Source organism: Excalfactoria chinensis, chromosome 2 (genome assembly GCF_039878825.1).
Source record: "Excalfactoria chinensis isolate bCotChi1 chromosome 2, bCotChi1.hap2, whole genome shotgun sequence".
Classification (NCBI taxonomy): domain Eukaryota; kingdom Metazoa; phylum Chordata; class Aves; order Galliformes; family Phasianidae; genus Excalfactoria; species Excalfactoria chinensis.
Window position 1 is genome coordinate 30,802,985 of NC_092826.1, and position 20,169 is coordinate 30,823,153.

Genomic DNA, 20,169 nt, shown 5'->3' on the forward strand with positions numbered 1-20,169 from the left:
ACTGTTGCTGGTTTAGTTAAGCAAGCCTTGTATGTATTTTAAATAATCAAAATATTAAACAAAAATAATTTAAAACCTTTTTTTAGCATGCTTAAAGGTGCAGTCATTGTAATAATATCCATGTGAATTCTGTGTTAGAAATGGCCAAACATTGGTCCTCTAAATCCGTCTTTAAAACAGCCAACACCATGTTTCTTGCAACAGTCTTTACTGTTATATGCCAGTGATTGCGTGACAAGCTGTCAGCTCAGAAAGCTGTTACATGGCAAAGAAGTGAACATGAGATTGCTGGTCTGAATTTCTGTTTCTCAGTGTAGGTCAGAAACTGCTGTGTAGTCATTATCAGCCACCTTCTGTAATAGTGCTGACCAAACTGGGCATGTTGCACTTGCAGTCTGTGAATGACTTAAGATGAAATACCTTGACAATCGATAGGATGTTGGATCAGCAGTTCTACTATCTCAGAGATTTTATGCGTTTTTTCTCAGGGCCAGTGTGTGTGTTATTGATTATCTGCTAGTCGTGTTTTATTTTCCTATTATTCTTGCGTGTTGTTTTCTTAGATGGTTTCTTTTTAAATCTTATTTTTAGAACCCCATAAATTATTAGAAAATAAGGAAGAAAAAGTGCCTCTCCATTGATACAGATTTTTAGAGTTCTCAGTATTAAACCAGATTCGTATCAGTAACTTTAAATAACTGTTAATTTTTCATTTATTTATTTATTTATTTTCAGCAGATAAGGAATATATTTATCCTTGAAATTCTTGTAGATGACTTAGGCATTAGGAAGAAAATCTTTACTGTGATGGTGGTGAGACACTGGAACAGGCTGCTGATGAGGTTGTGGATGCACTCTCCCTGGAAGCATTCAAGGCCAGGCTGGATGGGGCTGTGAGCAACCTGGTCTAGAGGGAGGTGTCCCTACCTATAGCAAGGGGTTGGAAGCAGATGAACATAAAGGAACCTTTCAATCCAAATCATTCTATGATTCATGTCTCTCAACATGAGCCAGCAGTGTGCTCTGGCGGCTTGGAAGGCAAATGGGATCCTGGGCTCCATCAGGAGGGGGGTGGTCAGCAGGGATAGGGAGGTGATTGTCCCTCTCTACTCGGCTCTTGTGAGGCCCCATCTGGAGTACTGTGTCCAGGTGTGGAGCCCTCAGTACAAGAAGGACATAGAGATTTTGGAAAGGGTCCAGAGGAGGGCCACGAAGATGATCAGGGGCCTGGAGCACCTCCCCTATGAGGACAGGCTGAAGGAGTTAGGCTTGTTCAGCCTGGAGAAGAGAAGGCTGCGGGGTGACCTCATTGCAGCCTTTCAATACCTGAAGGGAACCTACGTCCAGGAGGGGAATAAACTCTTTGAAAGGGCTGACAATAGCAGGACTAGGGGAAATGGATCCAAGTTGAAGGAGGGAAGATTTAGGTTGGATGTTAGGGGGAAGTTCTTTACTAGGAGAGTGGTTAGGTCCTGGAACAGGCTGCCCAGGGAGGTTGTGGATGCCCCGTCCTTGGAGGTGTTCAAGGCCAGGTTGGATGGGGCCCTGGGCAACCTGATCTAGTAAAGGTGTATGTTTGGTGGCCCTGCTAGGCAGGGGGGTTGGAACTACATGATCCTTGAGGTCCCTTCCAACCCGGGTCATTCTATGATTCTATGATTCTGTCATTTATTACAAGTGGTTTCTGCAGGTATTAAAACTTAGTGGAAATTACGAAATCAAAGCCTGTCTCTGTAATGCAAGCCTGATAATTCTGCACCCTTGAAAGTTCTGTTTTGATAATGGAGCAGAAATAGGAACTTGTGTTTTGCCCTCTCTGGTCTCTGCCACAATGGAGAATGCTGTTGGGTGTTTTCAGAAAGGAATATTTGCAGTGTGTTCGGTCTAAATGAAGCAATATTCCCACACAGGTGTTGTCCCACAAAAGTGTAGGATGTGTGGCAGAAATGATATGGTCAGAGAAAAATACTGACAGCTGAAATCCAGAGCACATGTGCAGAATGTGCTGCATGGCCATACCTGTGCCATGCCGGATCTGTGCATCTCCAATAGCTCCGAGCATCCTCCAAACAGACATGGGTTGCTGAAGCACTGCTGGGATGGAGTAGCAGATTTGTGACCTTTTTGGAAACCTCTCACAGCTCTCTTCCCCTTGGCTGTGGGCGGAAATGTGCTCTGTTGCAAGTCAAATTTTGTCTGGAGCAATGGAGTGGCCTTCCCTTGCTGTGGGAGTCCATGCAGAAAATATCTCTGGCTGGCAAAACCCTGGTCGTTTTATCTCAGTCTTTTGGTATAGCGAGCTTTAATCCTCTTGAAATGGTTTTAAGCTCAGACAGAAGGAAATGCACTGACATTTACAACCATTTTGATTAAAATGCTTGGGGAATTAAGGGTTTTTCAGTTCCTAACCTCTTTATTCAATTCCCAATCAGCTCCAGCAACAAAGGCCTGTGTAAGGTTGTGGCTGTTCTTAAAGAAGACCTGACAGGGCTAATTTATTATAACCCTACAAATAGGTATCCGGGAACAATGTGAACAGCCTTTCTTCACTCATTTTTCATATACTTGGGAGAGGAGATAGATGGAACAGTTGTGATGTAGAATTTGAGAGTATCTCAGTCAGCAACTAGAATTGGCTCCCATGAAGAAGGCACTGCAGTGGATTTTGTACTTTTTTTTCTTCTTTCCTATATTTTCAATATACTAAATGACATTCAGTTATAAACATTGTCACCCTGAGTCAAAAACAGAAATCCCATTTTCAGGAGGTTTTTCTCAAAATACTGGGTTTTTTTACAAGGTTCTGAATTCCAGAAAAGTGGCCAAATAATGCATGTGAAGTAGGCTTTTAAACCAGTGACAGGAGAGGCAGGTGCATCCACTTAGAAAGAAATTATCCTGGAAAACCTTATTTAGAACCAATGGTGCCAAATATGTGTCTCAGTGTTGCCCTTGGACTGTTAGTTTGCAGTTAGCCAAACTTACTGAAAAGAGTTATGTTTTATTTTATAAGCAGTAGAAAAATTCTTACTCTGATAGAGGAGTTTGGAGAAATCAGATACTGAAGTTTTCCATCCTTTCAGCCCAAGTTAGGCTGTTCTTTCTCATCATTCTTTCTGTTCCTCCTCCACAGCTGTCAGCAATTGAGAAAAGCATATTTTATTGTTATCTCCAAAGGTATAATTGGATTATGGAAATTAGATGAGGAACACTTGCAAGGTTTTGAGAAAGTTGGATGAATCTATAAAGGATATGATAGCTAGGCTGTAAAATGTCATAATAAACTTCTAGAGAAAAGCAAGAGGTAACGTAGATGCAAATCTTGATGTCTAAATGACAAACCTTATGGAACTTGCTGCATTTTATCTAGTAGTTTCCACCAAATGTAGACACTTCAAATATTTTGTTGCATCTGTCTATTAGATTTTCAGTATTTAAGTGTGAAATGGGTGCCAGGTACATTCTGTGTTGTACTTCTGAGGGATACTCCAATATTAGCACTGCAGTTTGGATGATGAGCGCATCCTCTTGAAAGGAACCTTTTGACCACCACTTGTTACCCCAGATTAGGTCATCTCCTGGAGGTACGTGGACTCCACCCCTTTAAAAGAGGTGTTCTGTGGAGTGCAGCTAATGTGATTCAGCAGTGTCTGGGCACTTATTCCTTGGGAAAAGCCTACACTCACATGAAGTAATCTCTCTTAGATGCCTAAATTGTGATTATGGACCCTCTTCACCAATCCTTTTATGTTGTGAGACTGCTAATGTAGATGCAGCAGACTTCTGCTCATAGTGATCTTTGAGTTAGCATGTGCAAACAAAACATCCTGTGTGAGGGAGAAAAGGAAATAGTGAGTGATTAATAAAAGCTTGAGAGACTGCATGTAAATCCTTTGGAAGAGATCAGGTGTAGGAAATGGCCATGTGGAAATAAGAATTTTGTTTGGCAGGGAAAGAAAAGGTTCTTCGTCAGAAGGGGAAGGTTCTGCCTCCCTCTTTCCTTGCAAACCTGGCACCCAAAGGGCATCTGCTAATGACGCTTGCAAGCCCTAGGCAGAGAGACATACAAGTTCACACAAGTGGCTTTATGAATCAAATAGGACGCAGTTTATCTTGCTTTTGGTGGATTTATTTTCTGCAATAGTACTGAACTGCCTCCCTGGAAGGTGAGATGATAGGCACCAGCTCTGGTGTGTGGGAAGCAGTGACTGTGTGTCAACAGGAGCAAAAACAGTGAGATGTTAATAGTAAGGTCAGCTCTATCGTTTTGTGAAACCTCGAGTACTTTTGATGTGCTTGCCATTCCAAAAGCCAGGAATGTAGAATGGATTTGAGAGGTTAATGAGTTGATGTGATAACATTTTGGGAGTGGGCATGTTGCCTGTCTACATCCACACCAGGTCAGCCCTGCTGTTGGTCCATGTATGGGAATGCCATCAGTACTGAGATAACACTGTGTTAATAGCAAGGGAAATATGCTTATTCTCTTGAGGCTTTAATGAAAACCATGAGTCCATACTTGAATATGGAGCAGCAAGAGGAAAGAAAGAGTCTCTCCTCATTCTTTCTTATTCTCTGACAGCCATGTTGGGTCTTGAGTGCAAAGGAAATAAAATGTAAAGCATTCCTTAAAGTATGTTTGTGCTCGTTGTTTGTTCGGGGTTTCTGAGTTATTAAAGTGGTTTTCATTTTGCAAGGAGATATCCACCATGAGGAAAGTGTTTTGCTTTATGAGAAATTCTTATTTTATCTCTGAAAAATTGTTTGGATGGAGAAAGTTTGGAACAGCCCTCAGAGAACCCAATTTTAAAATTATTTCCTTTTTTCTCTTTTTTATGGTCTTATCCAAATTACTGTCTTTCAAGCCTGTAAATGACTATATGACCTGATTTAAATGTGGACCGCTATTGTTGTGTCTGCAGGATTAAGAGGAGTCAGGACAGGTGCAGTGAGTTGCATGGGGACTTCTGGTTTATTACAGTAGTTCTTATTCCTTACAAAGAGAAATAACCTTTGTGGTCATTTTATATGTACGTGCAAATCATAGCTACCAGTACTTTGCATTGTTTGTATACACAAGTGCACAACATGCAAATTATTGATAACCATGATTTAAAACTTTTGGGCAGATTTCTGTTTCACTGAATTTGTGACTGTAGTGAACGTGTGTGCATGCGTGTGCAAGAATATTAGGCACATATAGAATATATTTTATTTATATTTCTATAGTTAAAACAGAACCAATGAGCAGCAGTGAGATTGCTACTACTACTACTACCACAGACGGGTCTTTAGACAATTTCTCAGGATCAGGTAAGGAACAAACAAAGGTTTAAGCTCAGCAATTTTTCATTCGCTATGTTCTTTCCCTGTGTAATCTAAACCTCTGCATGGCTGCTGGAAAGTTTTTGTACACTTTGCAGCTTACGCTGATTTCTGTTCATTTTATTCAGGCAGTATAAGGCAGTAGCAACTTTCCTTAAGTAAGCGGCAATACAGCATTGCTTTTATTGCTGTCCACTGGTGTCTTCACTAGGGAGCCGAGAAGCATTCTGGCCCGAAGGGATTACTCTTTTTAGTTTTCTGTGTGTAAATACACCTGCTTCTGTAATTTCTGATGTAACTGAGGGATGGGTAATATTGAGTTTGTTTATATTTATATTATCAAGGCATTCTTTTGTCAGTCTCTTAGTCTTCCTTGAAGCCAAACCTTTCTTAGCTGCTACTACACAGGAGATAAATACTGATAGAAAATCCTAAAATGTTTCCATAGTTTTGCATACCTATGGATTAACCCTGGTATTTCTGTCACATCATTTTTATGGTGCAAATCAAATGAAAAAAGATCATAGGGCTACCCTGGCAGAGTAGCAAAATCCACTAGCTTGCCATCAGTTAGGACCTAAATAGCCAGCCCTTTCTTAATCTTGCAGCAGCTTCCATTTTCCATGCGTGCTGCAGCATATGAAAATATCGATCTTTAAAGTAAAAAAAAAATCAAAAACATTTTTAGAATATATTAAATCTTTGATGGAAGGAAAGGTAGCGCATCTAATAGTAGCTCATTCATCTGTGGAGTTCTGGCTCCAGGTGGGACCGTAACCACAGAAAAGAAAAAAATATCAGGTGTAGAAGGAACAGAAAGAGATTCGCTGCTTTGCTCCACACTTCACAAGAGCTCTGAGAGTGTAAAGATGATGGATTTTCCCTGTAGTTGGCCAGGAAAGGGGTAGCTGGCAAAGGGTAATTATCCATGCCTTGTTTATTTCCAAGTACTTAGCAATAGGGCCTGTTGTTTCTCTGGCTGTCTGATTTTACAGTAGTCTCATAACCTGCAGCTGACCTCTTCCTGGCAATAGCTTCAAAATCGACTTTGGGATATGGAAAGGAAGTGGCACCCAAATGGTAACCAGAGAGGGAAGCGCTATCTGCGCAGTGCGTCTGCAAAGAGCTCTGGGAGCAGAGTGCATAGACACATCTGGCACACTCCCGATAGCACCCAAAACACTGCAGGAGTTTCATGGGAATGGACAAACAGCTCTGTGTTAGTAGTGACCAGTGTGGGGGAACCCTGCAGGGCTGAGCTGCAAGAGGAGAAACTTGCTTAAGCTTAAGTATTTCCCTATGAACATTTGCATATTGATCGTGACGTCCTTGTGTAATACTGAGTGTTTTGAAGGTGTCGAGAGCGTTTTAAAAAGCAGGTAACATGGGGTAAAAGAGAAGGAGCTGTATCGTTGTAGTACATCCTTATGCGTTATGGAATGATTTTTAAAAGGCACGTGCTCTGAAGCTGGCCATGTGTTTTCAATAGAGACGTGCATAAAGCTCCTTCATAAAATGTAGGTCTTAAAAATTCTGAAAGTTAATAAATGTTGTACTTGAGATAGCAGTAATCCTTTGAAAATATGAAGGAAAATGTTTCCAATAGGAAATAGATTGTTTGCATTGAAAATGTTGTCTGTGTGAAAGCAAAGAATAAACTATTGGTCAGGAGTTCTACAAAGGAGCAATTTAGTACTTGAAATCGTAATCAAGATTTTACTGTGAAGCATTCCTGTATAGTTGCTGATAAAATATTATTTTCTACCAAAGATATCGATGATATTTGAATTTAATTAAAATCTTGTTAATACTCTGAAATTCTATTAGGAAAAATAATATTTACCTTTGGTGTGTATATTTACACTTCTGTGTGCTTTCTTTTCTCCTTGGTGCAGCAATTGGAAGCAGTGGTTTCAGCCCAAGACAAACACACCAGTTCTCCCCACCACAGATTTACCCTTCCAAGTATGATATCTTTTAAAAATAATAATAGTAGTAGTAATAATAATAACTGAAAAAGGCAGATTTTAACCTCATTTAAAATAATAATTGGATCCATCTGTTAAGTCATAATTTAAACCACAGCAGCTTCTAGGAAAAAAAAAAAATAAATGTATTTCTTTAAAGCTAAGAATGTATTTGAAAAATATTTGGAAAGTTCTTGTTTTACTTATTCTTTTATTACTGATTTATTATTGTTGTTTTGTCTCTATCTTAGAGTTTCTTTTGCCTAGCGCAGCCTATGATTAAGTGGTAATGAAGAGTAGCAGGATTATAATGCGGCTAAAAATAAGTACGTGTATGTCAGTCTAATGCAGTCTGTCCTATTCTCTGTCATTTGTAATCAATAGCAGACCATACCCACATATTCTTCCCACCCCTTCTTCGCAAACGATGGCTGCATATGGGCAGACGCAGTTTACAACAGGCATGCAACAAGCTACAGCTTACGCCACCTACCCACAGCCCGGCCAGCCCTATGGAATCCCTTCATATGGTAAGAAACTACATTGCTGTGCTTTTATTCCCAAGGTGAAAGGTTTTTTGAGCAGGATTACATGACTGCATCAGTGCTTAGTGGGACAGCCATGCTCCTGAGTGCATCTCATGGAAGAGTGGTAATTTCCCTGTTGGAATCACTGCAGTTTAATTTATGGATTAAAAAGCTAAGAAGTTACTCAAGAGTATATCTGTGTTTTGAGGTGAAGGAGAGATTCATAAGGCTTTTAGTGGAGATATGGAAATACAGCACTGAAGCAGGGAGATGTGGGGACTTCCATTACACAGGCACAGCTCCCGGTAACTTGCTGAGGAGTTGTGCTCTCCAGAAATGTAATAGGGGAAGCTGGTAAATAAAGGTCTGGGTTTTGGCTGTTACACATTACTGAAACCCAAACGAGTCAGTGATTTCTGTCAGGGGAAGGACTGATTCATAAAGGCCCCTACCAGAAATCTCCCTTTCATTATCGCTGTTGGAGGTGAAAATTGAGGTGATTTGCCACCAGAACTCTGTCTGCCTGATGAAGAAGATAGAACTAAGTAGCAAATATTTCCCCCCCAAAAAATTAATTTAAAAACAAGCTGCTGCGGGTGAGACCATTTTGTTGCCAGACTGTCTGCTGGCAGACCACATAGCAGTTCAGCAGCAAAGATGCATTATTAGAAAATAGGTCTTACATTCCTCTTGGGGAATATATTGAAAATATATGATCCACATGCGTTTAGCGGTACATTTTGTAAAAATGCATTCAGGTAATGCAGGTTTTATACCAAGAGGAAAGAACTTATAGGGCAAGCTGTGCCCCATAAAATTATTAAAATTTTTCAGTGGAAGGCTGGTGAATCTTCAGTCTTGAAATCTGCAACCAGGTCTTAAGTAAATCCTGTGTGAGAATGTTGTGGACTAGAGGTGCAAGTAGAAGGTTATTTTCATTCTTGAAAAGGAATGTATTTCATTAGTATATCATCAGTGATTATGATCCAAAGAAGCATTTATTCCTGTGGTTTGAATCTTGATTACTTAATGCCAAACCCAGTTTATAAACATAAGTTGGATGCTTCAGTTTCAGCACCATGTATTTTAAACTTATACTGGCGATATTAAACAAACAACAAAATCAAACAACACTCCCCTCCCCCACTCCACACGTTTTCAAGGCTAAGGAGCTGGGTAGTCTTCCTTCTGCAAAGAAGAAAAGCTTGTATTCCTGTTGAGAGTTTGTCTGCTATTCGCAGCTGGATCAGGTGGTGTGATAACAGATGACCCCTTTTCCCACTGCGTTTTCCTTGATGTGTTTCTCTTTTGCACACCTCATATTTGTACTTGGTTATCCATGGTGGCTTGGGCAGCCCAAACAGTGACCTTTTTGGTTTTGGATCATTCCTCTGGATGAAATCCTGACCTCTCTGAAGTCAACTGTAAAACTCCTCCTGACTTCAGCAGTACCATCATTTCACAACTTGAGTTGAGCTGTCTTACTGTCGTCGCAGCTATAATTGAGAGTTGCTTTACTTGGCAGCTGCTCCCTAGGGGTTAACATGCCTGCCTGCTCTTCTGTTTTGTTTTGGGTTTTTATTGCGCATCCCCTGTGCCTAAGGCTTTGGATAATTTTATCTTAATGTTTTACGCTGAAGAGCTGTTTTTACCACTGAAACCTCCAGCTCCTGAGCCAAGTGAGCTTTGATGCTCTTTTCAGGCAGTGTCTCCTGACTGGGGTGAAGGTTCTTGCTTGATATACTTGCTCCACTAGCAGAAATATTTAACAGCAAATAACTTTAGCAAAGTTTTGGGAGCTAAGACCAGAGCTTTGCATATTCAAGGCACATTGTATAATCCTTGTTCCCAGAATAAATTACATGAAGAACCCTGGGATGCTGATTTGCAGCAGGCAAGAACTGAAGCCTCGTTTGAGGCCAAAATTCTCCTCTTGGCTCTGCAGCATGGATCATGTATCCTATGCTTTGCCTTTCTTTCTTCCAGCTAGAGAGCTTCCAGCAGGTATAAAGAAAGGAGACTTTTGACAGATGTGAAAAACTCTGGCTTGCAGTGGGGGGATTCTCTGCTTTTATTTCTTAGCACTGGGACTTACGGGGGGGGGGGAAAGTGTTCACAAATTCATATGCCAGTGCCCTTCCCCCCCCCCAGCTTTTCTCTTAAGAGCAGAATTGGGGAAGGTGCTGCCTTGAATACACCTCTACTCTGGGCATTTTTCCACTCCCACATCTCCACCATGGTGCAGCCCTGAAGGCAGGAAGGGGGGTGGAGGAATGCCAGTGACAGCTGCCTCCCGCCACTCCTGGCTCTGGTTCATCTGCAAAGCCACTGAGGAGGTTGGAGAATTTCCTGAGGCTCCCTCCTCCCGCATGCCCTGGTACCAGCATTTAGCAAAGGCCCTACTTAACAGAAGTTCCCTTTTTTTTTTCTTTTTTACTGTCCCTTGCGGGACTCAGACTAAGGAGAAGGTTGCACCAGGGTTTGGTGAGAGGGAGCCTGGGTTCCACTGAGACAAAGTTCTGAGAAGAGAAGGTCTCAGAAGACGAAAGGCCCTTCATAGCATGGAGGTCTGCAAAAGGGCATGCCAGCGCCAAGCTGTCTTCACTCAAGTGGCATGCTCCAGCCACTGCCTTTGATCACCTCCTCCTGCTTTGTCTGAGACTGGGAGTTGAATCAGGCTGCTAAAGAGAGAAGTCTAGAAATATAATGCTTCACTTAGTTAAACTTTCTCTATGTAGTATTTAATCAGTGTTTCAGAAGTCCTTAAACACACAGATCGTTGATACCAAGGCATCCGTAGCAGGAGTTTCCTCTTGGAAAAGAGGTGTCAGATTTGTCATTGGGTTTGTTTATTTGTAATGTGAAACAGAGGAAGCAAGCATCAGGGGAAAACAAGCAAACAGGGTTAGTCTGGCAGCTAACGAGTGTCGCAAAAGGAATTAGGGATAATTAATGGCACTAGCTGAAAAGTAATGATTCAATTGACAGGGAAGTATCTTTCCATTTGTACATATGGGGGATGATGAAGTTTTGCAAACACCGCTGCTTCTCAGTTCTTCTCCACCTTCAAACATTGTTGATTGTTACTATTATTTTTTAAAGTTTTGCACCAGGAAATGGGCTTAGATTAAGAGTCATTTTCAAAAGAATGTTACTAATTCTCACTTAGTTAATTCAGTTGAAATAACTGTGGCTTTTGAGCAATGGAGTATCACTGAATGCCATAGCGAAATGTAAGAGTATTGTATTACTTTTCCATTGCTTTGGCTATAATTATTTTTAAATGGTAGTTCATGTCAGGACAACCTTCTAATTAAAACTAAGAGACAGAAGCTGAATTGTGTGTGTTTCCTGGGTATTTCATTTGCTGATATTTACTTGTTTGTTACCTTACAAATTTGTGCAGGCATTGCTGAAGTTGGGAGGCAAGTTATTCCTTTAATTGAATTTTGGATTCTTTTATTACTAAATTTGGTAATGAGAAGGTGTGTAATGGATTTCCCTGTCAGAGCAGATTAATGACTCTCTGTTGTGTTTTTCCCAGTTTGGGAGATTACTTCAGGAATATTTCCTGTCTGTTAGGTGTTTATTTGTTAAAAGACCGAGCACATTCTGTAGTATTTAATTAGCTTTGAAAATCCACGTTGTACTTTATGCTGGTAGCTCTCTTTATCCACTGTTTAAAGGGCGCTTAATTCCTTAGGATGCACTTGAAGCCTTGTAGTTTTCATGTAGGAATATTCTCTAGTGCAAATCTCAGATATGTCATTAAAGGGGCGGATAGTAGGAGAGCTTGGCTATGCTATGGTTCATTAAAATCATATAAAGTTGCTAATCTGCCTCTGTGAAATGTCATGAATATATGGAAAAGCTAGCCTCTGGCAGGAAAGGAGAAAAGGAATAATGCAACTTCCTGTTCATGTATAAATTTCTTTTGCAGTTATTGGAAACACAGTTTCAAATTTAACCTCTCCCTGGTGAACTTCAATTTTATGTGCTCTTTTAAACTGCTCCTACCCTTTTCATTTGTGCATACTCTTCATGCTCTTTCTTTCATGCATGCAACAGCGGGAATGTGTTAAAAATGCTATCAATTAAGTGGTTGTATTATCCATCCCTGTTTGAATATGAACAAATAGATTTGCTGTCACTAACTGATTTAGGTGCATTGTGGGCAGGCATCAAGACAGAAGGTGGATTGTCACAGTCCCAATCACCCGGACAGACAGGATTTCTAAGCTACGGTGCCAGCTTTAGCACACCTCAACCTGGACAGGCTCCCTATAGCTACCAGATGCAAGGTCTGTATAAATAGATACTACTATTAATTGGATGCAGCAAATGCTATAGTGTTTTGTTTTGTTTTGTTCCTTGTTTCTTTACATTCTTGGGATAAAAATTAATGTTTCCTTGAGCACTTACCTCTGTTCTTTTTGCAGTTGGAGCTGGCGTGATGATTGGCTTTGCTGAGAGCAGCAACAAGCCAGCTCTCAGCAGTTTGGAAGATCCTTCACTTAGTGACTTCATTAATTTTTAAATGGCAAAGTGTTGTAGTGTTACTACAGTAAAAATGCTATCTCTGAATAGCAGTAGTTGAAGAAATAGTGGATGTGACAAAGTGAGCGCTGGAAAACGTGTCAGGATTATGAATTTAGGAAGTGCCAGATATAATTCGACACCTGAGTGTGTTCAGGGAGGGAAAAGAAGATAAAAATACCTACTGCAGCTGTGGAGGTAGCTAAGTAATGATTGAAGTCTGTTTCTTTGAAGTCTATTTAAAAGCTGTAAGTCTTTGTACGTGTGGGCTATTATTATCAATTATATTTTGTAGCCTTACTTGCCCATTTAGTTCACTTAATATCTCTGCAATTTGTCCCCCCCCACCCCGACTCACTTTTCTGTTACCGTATCGGGAAACCTCTTGATGTGCCTGACTCTGGATCTTCACCACATTGAGGAATATTTTTAATTTTTTGTAATTATTATTATTTACAAGTAATTATTTTTGAGATGTTTGCATCATGGCTTTTCACTCCTGAATGTGACAGTTGAAATCAGCTGCCATTGCAGGTTTTGGCTTTGCTGTAATAAGTATTCTGCATATCACTGACAGAATTGGACCACTGTTTTTAAGTTTAGCTACTCTCTTCGGTATTGTGCACCTTTCAAACTTCATGCCATCATGTAAACACTCCCTGAAATATACTTCTTCAGGCAATAGCGCATTCAGAGACAACGTGAATTAGGTTTTGCTTTTGTTCCCTGGCTTTAAGGTTATACTGATCTAGTCCTTTGATCAGACAGAGGTTGTTGGGTTCTTTATTTTTGTTTTCTTGGTCTTCTTTTGAACTGTTTGTTGGGTAGCTCAGTGGGGCTGAAGCAACCGTCTTAAATCTGAAGCATTTCTTACACATAGTGCTCTCTGAAAGGATGGTATAAGATGAGTGTGCTAACTTTCCTCTACACACTGATTAGGAGTGAACTTTTACTCATATGAGTAGGTATATCCATAACCAGGTCACTGGTTTTGCTTCCTGCAGATAGCCTCACTATTTTAAGCAAAACAAAACACCTCTTTGTAAGAGCTCAGAATGCTTGCCAGCAGCTATGAGGAACTGCTGCATAGACATTCCAGCTTTTAAGGAACTGATAATTCATGGTCACTAGGAAATACAGTTATTGAAAAATCATGTCTCTGTTACCTATAATTTCTATTGCAGCACTTACTTCCTGCCACAGTCATGTGTTGGGTTCCTGTTGTGCTAACTTTATATAGAAAAATGAAAATAGAGTTCCCATATTAGTTGGAGGCTTAAGTAAAACACACAGGCTAGCAGGACATAATATAACAATAAAGCTGACACTACTCAGGCAAAATAAATAGTCATCACCCCATATTGGTTATCTGACAACTCTGAACGTTTATTTTGTAGGATGCAGAGCAGAGGGATGTCAATAAAATGGGATTTTAGGGAGGACAATGAAGTGGTTTTACAGATGTCTGTGGGAAGCTCATTTGTTGGAGGAAGGGGGGAGCAGCGTGGGTTAACGTGAAGGACTGCGTGTTGGAAAATCTTAACAGTAAGCAGTGAATTCTGGCAGTAGTAGAGCAAAGCTAGGACTCAGTCAGTGAACTACATGGAGATCTGTCACAAAGGGTGTTGCTTTGCTTTATGCAAAATGTGTGTAAGAACAAAATTGTCAAGGTCATAAAAGAATGGTGGTTGTCAAGAGATAGAACATTAAGATCTTGGAAAGCATTTCAGCTGCATATATTGAAAGGCCAGGATCTAAAACTATTTTGCCACAGAAATGTATTAAAGATGACCTGATTGTAAAGCTGTAAAGGGAGGAGGGACATGACAGTATTGTTTACAGGGCTGAGGGAGGAGATGGACTGAGATTGGGTCCTTCTCCAGACAGGCTGTGCTTGGGCTGCACATGTGTAGGAGGCAACAGATGGCTGGGAGCTTCGTCTGGGAAGAAGAGCCACAGGTTGGAGTGGGAGAGTCTGAGAGTTAATGAGTGCGTGTCAGTTTTGCTGTGCTTACAAACAGCATAGCATATGGGTAGAGAAAGACTAGTCCCCTGCAGAAACCTACAGAAGCCTTCCATAAGAGTGGAAATAAAGAGTATGTTTGAAATGCATATTGATAGAAGTATTAGAAGCTCAGGATGAAAATAAAATCTCACTGCTAGCTAGATCTTTCTTGCTGTTAAATGTTGGCAGTATGTATCTGTGCTATACACTTGAATATATGCTTTCTAAATGTTTTCATTAGGCTGACTTTTGTATTTCAAATTACTTTAAATTGATTTTATTCTTCCTTTTGATTGACCAGATGTTAAAAGTAAACATGTTTTTCCCTTTCTGTATTTAGTTTTGGATGGAGAAATTATTCATAGTTTCAACTGTTATGTAAGGGTAGGATTGATTCTCTTGACAGAATACTGGGGTATTGCTGCTGCTGTTTTGGTTGTTTATGCAGAAACCTCCAGAGAGGGAAATGAGTTTATTCTCGCTTTTCCCTCAAGCAGTCTATGGGCAGTCTGCAACCCTTGTCATAGTCTGCCATAGCCGTTCTTCATCTCCTGTGTGTGGCTGCTGAGCTGCTAAATGAAGATAATGGATCCCACAACCTCCTTCATAAACAAGTGTTACATGACAGTGCGCTTGAAGTCCTGCTGGCATCCTTGCCTGCGGTAAATGGGATTTCCTAGCAGCCTAGGAGTTGCTCTGTTTGTGCTCCCTGGTTGGGGTTACCTCGCACTTGAAAGCTTTGGAGTTATTCTAGTTTGTCTCCCTGGGGCAGATGTCTCCCCGAAACATCACAGTGCTGCATGGCGGTACGTGTGCGGCCAATTAAACCCAGTGCTTTGCCTGACCCTGCTAAAATTACAGCATGATTAGTCACTGAACAATAGCAAGAGGAGAGACTGCCAACTTATAAAAACGACAAGGAAATTCACTGTGTGTGACTCCCTCACTAAGGTTATTCTGGTAATTGGATTTTTGTTCGTTGGGTGTTTATCATCCTTGTAGTGGGTATGAGAAGGGAGAGGGTGAGGAGAGCACCTATTCTGTTCTGCCTGCCTGTCTGTGTCCCTACCCCTATGTTAATGAATTTGCTCCTTAAGCTATTTTTCATACAATTTGCTTCATAGATGTTGAAAGACCACTTATACCCGACTAATGGCTGCGGGAATGGGCCACTCTTTCTATATTGGCACAGTTTCGAGGGTTGCTCAGTGAAAAAAAAAGGAGCAGAAAGGAGGTGGAGGAAAGAGCAAGGAGAGAGTTGTCTGAGTATCCTCTTTGCTGTGATAACAATCCAGGGTTTATCATAAACTGAAGTAGCCTGCTTTTGGCGGGTGCTGAACTGGTGATGAGTACCAGCATTGTTTTAGTTATGACAACTGTGGTCTCTCAGACTGTACTAACCAATTGGCTTGGGAGTTCATCCATAAAAAGTAAAAGTTATGGTATTTGGTTATTATTATACAGTATAAAAATATTGTGCTGGATGGCTAAGCAGTTACTAGGACAACAAGGGGGAGTTTGCCAAAGATTTTTAAACACTGTGAGCAAACGGAAGAAACCTTGAGCTTAAATAGCCCATCTGGCCGTCCTTGGCTTTCCCGAGAGAGCTGTGCTAAACTTCTGCTGCATATATTGTACCCTGATGATCGACGTAGCCCATGGCAAAGAGACCAAGCTAGGAAAGCAAATGGACCTTGCAGGAAATACCCAGGGGAGGTGTGCATCCTGCCTGCAGCAGCACAGGGCAGTGCCTGCCCACAGCCATCGCACTGGGCCCAGCAGGGCCAGCAGCCTTCCGACACTGCCTGGGCTTCCCAGCTTTCATGTGGGCCCTCGCCCTTGGCCAAATAGACCTTTGACCTGCAGCTGACAGCTTTTATCACGTTTTAAAGCTGTGTAGTCCACCAGCTTACCTCAGTAAATCTTGCGTGTTTTGTGGAGGTACTTATTTTTGTGTTTTTCCAGCTAGTGCAGAGGTAGCAGCTCTATGCCATACTGTGTCTGGTTATTTAGAAGACAAAAAGCAAAACCAAGCTATTTTAGAAGCAGCTTAAGGCCGGTATTTCTGGGTGGCCCATGGAGCTGTTTCTGCAAAACCTGCTTCGTGTTTGTTACGGTCTAGGAGACCCCCACCCCTCCTCCATAGGAGCCAGCACTGACCATAAGATGAAAGGGAGAGATCTGCGTGTTAGGATGTGTGCGTCTTTGTCTGAGGGCAGAGATGCTGACTGCCATGTAATTACTTTTCTCATTTGCTCTTGCAAATTATTTGCCAAATATTCTGCAGAAAGAGTATATATTCATCCCCCCAAAAGTTTTTCTTCTTTCTTTTTTCTCTTTTTTCTTACAACCGTAGAGGGCTTTTTATATCTTTTCAAGAGTGGTTCAGACTGCACACTATAAAACTGGTGTTTGAGTGCATTACTGCGTCACTCAGAAGTAACTGCAGGAATAAAAGAGTCGTGGTAACTTACATTCTTCCAGCCAAAACACTCTTAGAAATAAAATAGCTTTTCAAAGTTCTGCAATTTAAAATATTTTTCAGCTGTATTTTGGCTCCGGGGTTTGTTATAATAAAAAAATAAAAATAACATCTGTTTTCCAATTTTAAATTAAATTTAAAACAACATGTTTTTCTCATTAGTACTGTTTATCTGTGCTATCTGCTAAACTTGGATGTCAACTCTTCTGCTGAAGTAATCTGATTTTAGTTCACAGGATTGGTAGCATCTATCAACAACTTCAGAGCTTTAGTGCGCGCAGCAGATACAACAGAAAATGTTTACAGTCATTATCTCACATTAGATTCACGCTTTACTTTTTACTCCCACTGCTGTTGGATGTTCTTCACATTTCCAGGACTTAAATAGTGTACTTTTTTACTACCTTTTGCAGCAGAAACATTTAAATATTTTTTCCCTTCTGACTTGTCGTAGCGAAGATACCTGTCTGTGTCTCTAGGGGTTGTGCTAAGCATGCAGCCCTGCCTGCATTTCTTACTGTTTGGATTTGCAGGATTTGTTGCTTTTTCTAATTGGTTGTGTAAGATGTGGTTTTTGAATTGTCTTGGGCACTGCAATGCATCTGTATACCTGGGTCCTTGTTGTTTTTCATCCCTTCTAGCCTCCTTTACTCACCTGCATCATTTTCTTCCAAGATCTCAGTATACTCTAAAGCAGGTTTCAGCGGTGAGGGAGGCTGCAAACAGCTTGTGCACTTTGATGCGAGTTCCTTGCACACTGGTGCTCTCCTGCTGTACGAGTTCAATAGGTTGCCTCATTATGGACTTTCTGGTGGCTTATGGAGCTTCTCTGTGCATCCATATGTCTCAGCTGGTGGCTATGTCACTGCTGGGTTATAACCAGAAAGAGCAAAACAGCTGAAAGGGGGTTGCTGCCCTTTTAGTGGAACTGCTTCTCAGGTTAGGTATTAAACAAGAGACCCATCTGTCTATTTTTGGTGACTCACAAGGGGGACCTGAGGGGAGGAGGAAGGTGAAGGCAGTAATTCAGTCTCCGGGCTAAATTCAATCTTCAGTCACTCCTCTATGAGAGGTACTTTTTTCCCTTGTGTCATGCCTGATAGGCTCTATCAAAAAAGTAGGTTTGCGGCCCAAGGCTGTCTATCATCGATTAGTGAATTCTAATGGCTTGACAGGCAGGCTGAGCTGTTTCAAGCAGGGTGTTAGGGCTTTTTTTTATTCCTTTAAGGCACCGAGGTTTAGGGATAAGAGAAGACTCCATACTCATACAGCAAGAGAAACTGAGCCCAAGGGATTCAGTGGGGGCTTGCAGTTACTGTTCGACAAAAGTGATATGGAATAAACCCTGATTACTTTCACAAGTTATCAATCTGAGGTGGCTCTGGGTTCCTGTCAGAATTTAAAGTTTCCATCAAAGCAGGGTTTTTTTAATTTCAGTAATGAAATGTAGGGTATACGAACAATGAGTTATCACTTTCTCTCTATTAACATGTTACAGAGCTGATGACAACCAAATCGGTCAGCATATGGGAAGTATTACAAATATGCCATAGCCTTATGATATAATCGCAAGATGGAAGTTATTTTCCAATACTGTGTTTTAGTAATTCACATGATTTTTCATTTCATTTCAGGCAGCAGTTTCACAACATCATCAGGAATATATGCAGGAAATAATTCACTCACAAATTCTACCGGATTTAATAGTTCACAGCAGGTAATTTTGTAAATATGAATTGAGGAAACATCAACAAACTTAAAATTCTCATCCACTGAAAAAGAAAAAAATGTAACTCTTAAATATCTCTTTGAAATAAATGGCTATTCTTTCAAGTTATATTAATGTTTACGAATGTTTTTCCTCAAATTGTCATCTTCCATTAATAGAACTACTGGTCTGGGTTTAGAGTGTTCTTATTCACACACCTTCAGTAGTGTATGTAATAAAATGTTTGTATGAGAAGACAAACTAAATTATGTGTAATGTAGATTTAGTTTTACTGCCTCACTGTTTTAGGTCCCACAGCATCCAGTTCAGGAAGCATACGTGCTGAAAGCCTGACATGTGTTTGCAGTTACATTTTTGAATTTATACTAAAAAGTAGCAAAACTTTGACAGACAATTCAGTTGCTTCTTTGTCTTTTAGGAATATCCTTCTTATCCCAGCTTTGGCCAAGGCCAATATGCACAGTATTATAATAGCTCACCATATCCTTCGCATTACATGACAAACAGCAACACCAGCCCGACGACACCCTCCACAAACGCAACATACCAACTTCAAGAACCACCATCTGGCATCACCAGTCAAGCAGTTACAGATCCTGCAGCAGGTAATTACATGGATTTTATGGTCCCTATGAGGCACTTTTTTGTAAGTTGAAAGGGGGGTTGAAGTGGATTCTTTTTCTGTATAGTCTCTGTCTTTTGTTGTTGTTGTTATTTCTTAATCCTGAGCCTGTGGCACGTCTCTTAACAAAACAGAAACTAAAGAGAAATGGAGATCAGTAAAAGTTTAAGATTTGTACAAAATACAAGTTTCTATATTATTTGTAAAATGCTTGTGTGAATGATTGCAGGATATGGGAAAGTCTTTATGCTAAAGCAGAACCTGCTGCTTTTAAGCTCTGTCTTTGTTAAGATAAACTCCTTTGATTTTTCCCAAGTAAGACTGAAATTGAGAGGCCTTCAGACTGTAGCCTGAGTGTCCACTTGTAAGAGAGCTTTTGAATTTTTCACTTTCAGAGGACATAATAATGCTTGTATTAGGTAGTTGAAATTGCACAAGTGTTTCCATTTTAAGGAAAGATTTTCAGAGGCTTGTCCTTTTTCCCAGTCGTTTTACCTTTCTTTTGGAATTTGGCAGTCCTTTACTAGTTGAGGTATTTTTTGAACGTTTATGCCAAACTGCTCCAGCTGTTTTTGGAAATGAGGGGTGAAAAATACTTTTCCCATTACTAAAAAAAAAATACATTTTTTAACAGTTTGAGCATGTCAGTAGTTAGTAGATGGCAGAAGTTTGAAATGTGTCAGAGAGGAAGTCCAAGTTTGCAGATGTGTTTCTCAGCCATGTGGTGAAAAGCAGCTCTGATTTGGAATGCTATTTTGAGGTTTTGTTTTGGAGTTTTGGTGGGGAAGGTTGTTTTCTTGAAGTACTTTACAGGGCCAGTCTTGCATGTGCAGCATGACCTGATATAATTTGCTAGCATTCTGCTGTTTTTCTGTAAATCTCCCTGACAAAAATATGTGCATTGTTGTGCCTTTTCACACAAATTAGGTAGAGAAGAAAATGCATTTTATGTGTGCATTTATTTTCTTGATGCTGC

At 40.5% G+C, this 20,169-nt stretch overlaps 1 protein-coding gene across 1 annotated transcript in view; it reads left to right on the forward strand.

The window, feature by feature from the left end:
- The window catches only part of EYA1 (EYA transcriptional coactivator and phosphatase 1), an 85,115-nt gene that overhangs the window by 15,269 nt on the left and 49,677 nt on the right, over positions 1 to 20,169 (forward strand). The window contains exons 4-9 of the mRNA XM_072328262.1: positions 5,230 to 5,313; positions 7,221 to 7,290; positions 7,677 to 7,822; positions 11,998 to 12,120; positions 18,477 to 18,559; positions 18,990 to 19,176. Coding sequence (XP_072184363.1) covers positions 5,230 to 5,313; positions 7,221 to 7,290; positions 7,677 to 7,822; positions 11,998 to 12,120; positions 18,477 to 18,559; positions 18,990 to 19,176 — 693 coding nt within the window. The remainder of the gene's footprint in view (positions 1 to 5,229; positions 5,314 to 7,220; positions 7,291 to 7,676; positions 7,823 to 11,997; positions 12,121 to 18,476; positions 18,560 to 18,989; positions 19,177 to 20,169) is intronic.